The sequence below is a fragment of the Perna viridis genome, chromosome 13, assembly GCF_037379345.1.
Source record: "Perna viridis isolate PV_CMFRI_1.1 ecotype Kerala chromosome 13, ASM3737934v1, whole genome shotgun sequence".
Lineage (NCBI taxonomy): Eukaryota > Metazoa > Mollusca > Bivalvia > Mytilida > Mytilidae > Perna > Perna viridis.
Window position 1 is genome coordinate 8,426,748 of NC_142457.1, and position 6,024 is coordinate 8,432,771.

At 30.0% G+C, this 6,024-nt stretch overlaps 1 protein-coding gene across 1 annotated transcript; it reads left to right on the forward strand.

Annotated features, from left to right (window-relative positions):
• The first annotated feature begins 2,775 nt into the window (after window positions 1-2,775).
• On the forward strand, window positions 2,776-4,315 carry LOC148599456 (uncharacterized). Its single transcript, XM_088559460.1, has 2 exons — window positions 2,776-2,865; window positions 3,641-4,315. Exons 1-2 carry the CDS (start codon window positions 2,860-2,862, stop codon window positions 3,941-3,943), a joined length of 309 nt encoding a protein of 102 aa, XP_088415586.1. The 5' UTR covers window positions 2,776-2,859; the 3' UTR covers window positions 3,944-4,315.
• The last annotated feature ends 1,709 nt before the right edge of the window (window positions 4,316-6,024 follow it).

Consider the following 6,024-nt stretch of genomic DNA (forward strand, 5'->3'; position numbering starts at 1 on the left):
GAGTTTTACACATTTTTTTCTCTTGTTTATACAATCTTATCAATTTAGGACACTGAAAAATAACTACGTCCATGAATTGTCTGAAAACAACATCACTTTGTTATTTGCAAACAATATGTTCTTAGAAATGAAAGAAATTACAAAAGATATTTTAGCATGAAGCAAGTATTCTGGTGAGTCAAATATGGCTTTCTAATGGCAGTGTCAACACATTGGAAATTAACAATGTGCTAGTTCATCCAACACAATTTGTAAAATTTACAAATTAAGCAATTTCAATCATGTGTTTAAAAAGTATATTGGCTGCGTCAATATTCAAATACATGCTTTCAGCGTTTAATTTCATTTTACCTTTGTACGTCAATTTCGTCCTTTAGAGCTGTTTTTTGTCTTTACGACTCAGATATCAAGTTTACTGTGAAATTTGGTTGCGTTGGTCACAAATGCTAGCATCTTGTTGATAAACAGTCGTATGGTTTTGACAATTACACATTCAAAAATTCAAGGAAGATTTTATATCCTTCATTGTTATATAATGTCATTTTTTTATTTAATTAGTAACATATTTATGCTTTGTGTGTAACTCTAATTCAATGAATTAAAAAAAACTGGAGTACCTCTCCATATCACAGAAACAAATCATCATACATCACACAAAAAATATTTTAAACTTAACTTACAGTGATTAATTTTGTACAAAGAAAAATAGTGTGATTCTATGCTAAAAAGGGTTCACTTTTGTAGATTTGTTGTCTGCTTTATTTATATTGACATAACAACTGGGTACTTAATTTGTGAAGAACTGGCTTACGTTTTAAAAGTCCATTGTTTGAATTAGTGGTGTCTCACCTAAACGAATTCGGAAACTCATAATCAATTATCATTTTATAAAGAGTAAAAATTAAATATTTAACATAATGATAATTTTTCACACTACAATCCAATCATGACCATCATAAAAGTCCACGTTACTGTAAGAATTTCATCTTGCATATGTCATTACACATGTATGATTTTTTTTCAATGTCATTCGATTATTTAAATATACCTTATGGTAATCAAATCGTCTTAAACATAACAAAATAAAATAAAATAAAAATTAAAAAAAATGTTTATTGTACGTGTCCACAGTTCATTATGCAAATCCTTTTCACATGATAAGAAATGAATTATGTAATGAGAGATGAAATTGATATATTTTTGTCGTGTTTACTTCTTTCAAGTATTTTTTCTCTCGACAATCTGGTATAAATAGGCCAACATTTCCTCCACGTTATCAACTTTGGCAGAAAATAAAGGTAGGCATATTATTGCTACTGATATTTAAACATGTAATGTGACGAATTTTATCATAAATGAACAGGTTTGTTTAAGCAATATTCACCCTGCTATTTTCGTAATGTTTTAATTTATTGATAGTAAAGAATATATTATTTGGGACTCATATGATATTGAGGTAAATCTAAGCTGGCAAATTCCAGTTTTCTAATACAAACGTCTCGGCAAGTAACAAAATACATGTTTAGTTGGTTTCAATAACTCAGAAAATGTGTTAGGCGTGTTTTGCCATATAATTTGCCAGAGTTGATTTGATTATCTGTATTTTTGAAATACATCTCTTTGGTATATTTTTCAAGCCAGTCAACACGAATGTATTAGTTTTGTAAACTCTGTTCATCCAAACTATAATTATAGATATTAGGTTATTTTTCCATTTGGGAAACATGTTATCATTCAGCTATTATGGTATGTCATGAAACTGTCATTTATTATGCAAGAAAACTTTTAATTTGGACTAAAATACAATAGAAAAATATATAAAAATATATAATTTAATCATTTGATCGTATATTCATTCGGAAAATATCAATTGAAATTTGTTAAAATTATTGTTGCGAGGAACAATAAATGGATTAGGAAGCATATGGTAGCCACATTTTCGAGTATAAAACCCAATTTAACATTAAGGTGTAAAACAGGAAATAAAGAAAACAAATCGAATGGTATTTTATTTCTTCCAAGAAAAACATTTAACCACAGACTGATGGACAGACAGTCATACAAACCAGCAGTAGTTTAAAATAGTGTTTAAGGGTAATCAAGGGAACCAAGGTTATAGCGGTAATCAAAAGAATGTAATCCAGGGACAAGGACCAGACATGATAAACAGTCATACACAACAAAGAACATGAAGTAACTAAATTCATACATACAAAGCAACAAAAGTAAATGAGCAACTCGGACTCCACTAAAAACTGGGAGCAAGGACCAGGTGCACCAGTTGGGTAAATCACACTTCGAATAAAAATGATAGGGACGCTAAATTGTAATAGACATGTATTCAGATGCCATATTATACTATGTCGTGTGTCAAATTCTTATTTTAATTTCTAATTTAAAAATTATTTCTAATTTCGTTTGATTAATTTATAAAAATAGTATAGATATATATGTATTTGTATCATGAAATAAAAACATACCGAGACAATTAAAATTGGGTTTCTAGAACCATTTGGAAACTCGAAACGATGCAACATAATCTCGAAACTTTAGGTGAACTTCATGAACTTAACTGATACTTTAGAATTACACTTTATGTTCACAGATGTATACTCGTATGTCCGAAGGGTAAAAGTAAACATACGATTTCAGGTAGAATTAAATAGTATTGGTCGTTAAATGATATATTACAATAAACAATTGTCCTATCTGTAGTCTGTTTGATAATTGTAACTTTTACGCTAGATTTTTATCGCTTTATTTATCACAAGCCAAGCACATGTTCACGGTCATGTTTAGTATATAAATTGGCAAACGCGATAAAAACTTGTTGGGTACAAATTTCAAACAGAAGCAAGAATGACTGTAAGTAACCTACAATACAATGCACTTTTTATATTTTATCATAAAGGAAGGGCGTCGGGTTAAAATAACTAATTTAAATGTACACATGTATAATGAAAATACAAGGGTTTAAATGAAGACTGACTAGAAATTCGTTCTCTAATTGCTTTTGTGTGTGTGAATATATTTCACATCGTTATCCAATTGTAAAACGAAGTTTGAAATTTATCCAGGAGTGTATAGCGGTTCAAAAGGAGTGGGTAAGGAAACGCTGCGTGGAATTCCTGTGGACTTTTATAATTTTCAGATCTAAATCAATTTTAACAATAGACAACATTCACAACTTAATGATATTTCGCTTTGATTTGATTTTCTTTTGTAGTTCTTCATTTTGATCATGTTCATGTAGAAAGTGTCTTCAAAACAACCATTTTAAATTCAGTCAGATATGTATATTCGTACCCACTCTGAAGGTTCATCAACTCTAAATAATAATGTAGTACATGTAAATACAAATGGTTTTTTAGTGTTTTATGTTTTACTTTTTGATGATTATTTTACATGTACACGGACCATATGTTAACATTTTAAAGCTAGTTAGGATGCTTAATGAAATTGTGAACACCGTTTTCTTTATCAAAGATATTTTATTTTTATCTTCAATTTAGACTAGTTTAAAAGTTTTCAATGTGAAAATAAGGGTAAATCTTGTTATTCATACATTCCGTTAAAAACAGTACCCTTAAATGATATTTTAAGATATCGTATTCATGTGTTCCCTTTTTGTATTTCACAGAGCAAACTTTTCATACTTGTATTTGTAATAACGGTTCTATGTATAACTGAGGTGGAGGGAAACAAAAAGAAATGTGAAAAAGAATGTAAAAAGGAACGCAAAATGTGTACGAAAAGGTGCCAAGAAGAGCCTAAAAACGACCGTAACCAATGTAAGCGGTTTTGTAATGAAGATGAAAAGACATGTGTACGAGACTGCGTTAGCTCTGGTGGAATCGTTGGCAATGATAACAGTAATTGGCGTGAAAAATGTCAAATGTTTGTGTTGAGGATGTTGGATCAACTTGATAAACAAAATGCTTAGACGATATCAGAATTACAAAATCCATATTTTAGCACTTAATAGATATTTTAGTACATAAATGATATAGAATTTATTCACCTCGGACATTTGATTTTATTTTGGGATAACATTAAACAAAAACTAATGCAATTATACATTTTTTTTCAATCTGATTGGCTTGGTTAATCGTTAAAGCTCCTACTTATATAACTCAACAATAACAAATGTTTCAAATTTCAACGCAAGCTGTGCCTGTAAGATATCAGTATCGTTTGCTTCATAAAGCCATTACTGCAAAATCATAAGACAAGACATTGCAGATTTCAGATGCAAGAAGCATATGTTTTGTTTGGAATATGTATGATTGAAGTAAAACGAATAGACAAAATAAAACTCCATACTACTAGAAATACTATTTTGGAAAATAAACTCCAAAAACTTTATAGAACATAGAACCTTTATATCCTTTACAAATGTAGTTAAATAAAATAATACACTAACTTAAGCAATTTCATGTACACAGGAGTCTGAACAAAAATATGAATAACTCAGGTATTTAATCGATAATAACCGTGTATATTACAGAATATAGACACGTTTTCTACTCCTGTACACACAAATAGAGTAGAGAAAACTCTGCACGCCGAACAAATATTTATTAAGCGTTACATTAGTTATATCCATACATAAGTTGTTTGTATTGAATTTTGGGTTTCATAAAGGAATCATTTGTAAGATGCAATGACGCTTACTCTACCTGTGCACCCAACCCATGCTCCCAGTTTTTAGTGGAGTCCGAGTTGCCCATTGCTTTTGCTACCTTGTATGTATGATTTAAGTTGCGTTTTGGTGTATGTCTGTTTTCCATGTCTGGTCTTGTACATTCCCAGTATGCCAAAGTGGCGAAATAACATCTGCTCACTTTTCTGTTTACCGCATTAAGCGCTTAACGTTCATTTTTTTCACGATGTCAGGCGAATTTATTATTGATCTTCCTCAAAGTTTTAAGCCATATTTTCGAAGTATTAAAATACTGTTGCATTAAAATTATTGTTTGTTATTGGACATATAAAATCGAAAATTTATTTTAGATAGCATTGTTTAATAAAAAAAAAAAACAACAAAACAAAAAAACAAAAACAAAAAAAAAAAAAAACAAAAAAAACAGCACAATCTTTGAACTCAAGGATTCGATTTATTTATTTAAATACACATGTAATATCTTTTGTCTGAAAAGTATATAGCTAACGAGTCTAAATCAAATGATACAATGGGATAAATAAAATGGTAGGCAAAAGAGGTCAGGAAAACTTTGACACGAAGAACAAATCGATTTTCAAGATGCAGATTATGATCTTCGAGTTCATGACAACGACCATACCATGAAATTTCTGTTGTGTTGATTTCATTTTTGTAGCATGATAATTCATAATTCCCGAAAGTTAACCGCACATTGATTTGATAAATCCTTCATATGTTTCACCGACATATACTAGATAGCATAATTGTTTCATTACAAAATACCATCCTGTTTTTTGTATACAACATTTTTGAAATAAATTTATAAACAGTTACTTGTGAACTCAAGATAGTTGAACATAAATCATTTTGATAAAGAAAAGAAGAATGCACTGGATCGGTGCTGGATTTCACGAATATATCATATGTAGTTTGTTTCATGTTTTAATGGGTGAATTATGGCCTATATCACACAGAAATCGATAAAGTATAACAAGATTTTGTGTTTTTTTTTCTTTTGCCATATTTATAATCCTTTGAATCTGCTATTAGCAATTGTAGGTGTAAACGCATTTTATTCATTTCATTCAAAATTGTCAACTTTCCTTTTATCTTTGGCAACATGCGTATGGACTTTTCATATCACAACTCATACGTTATGCCAGAGCTTGCCGAAACTACGCAGACTTTTTGTATCGCGCTAGAACTCTAACAAGCATGCTTCTTGAAAAGGGTTATGTTGCTACAAGATTGAAGTCATCACTACAAAAGTTTTATGGTCGTTATCATGAACTCGAGGATCATTATGGTGTATCCATCTGCACCATAAAAAACTGATTTATTCAACGGGTCATATTTTCCTT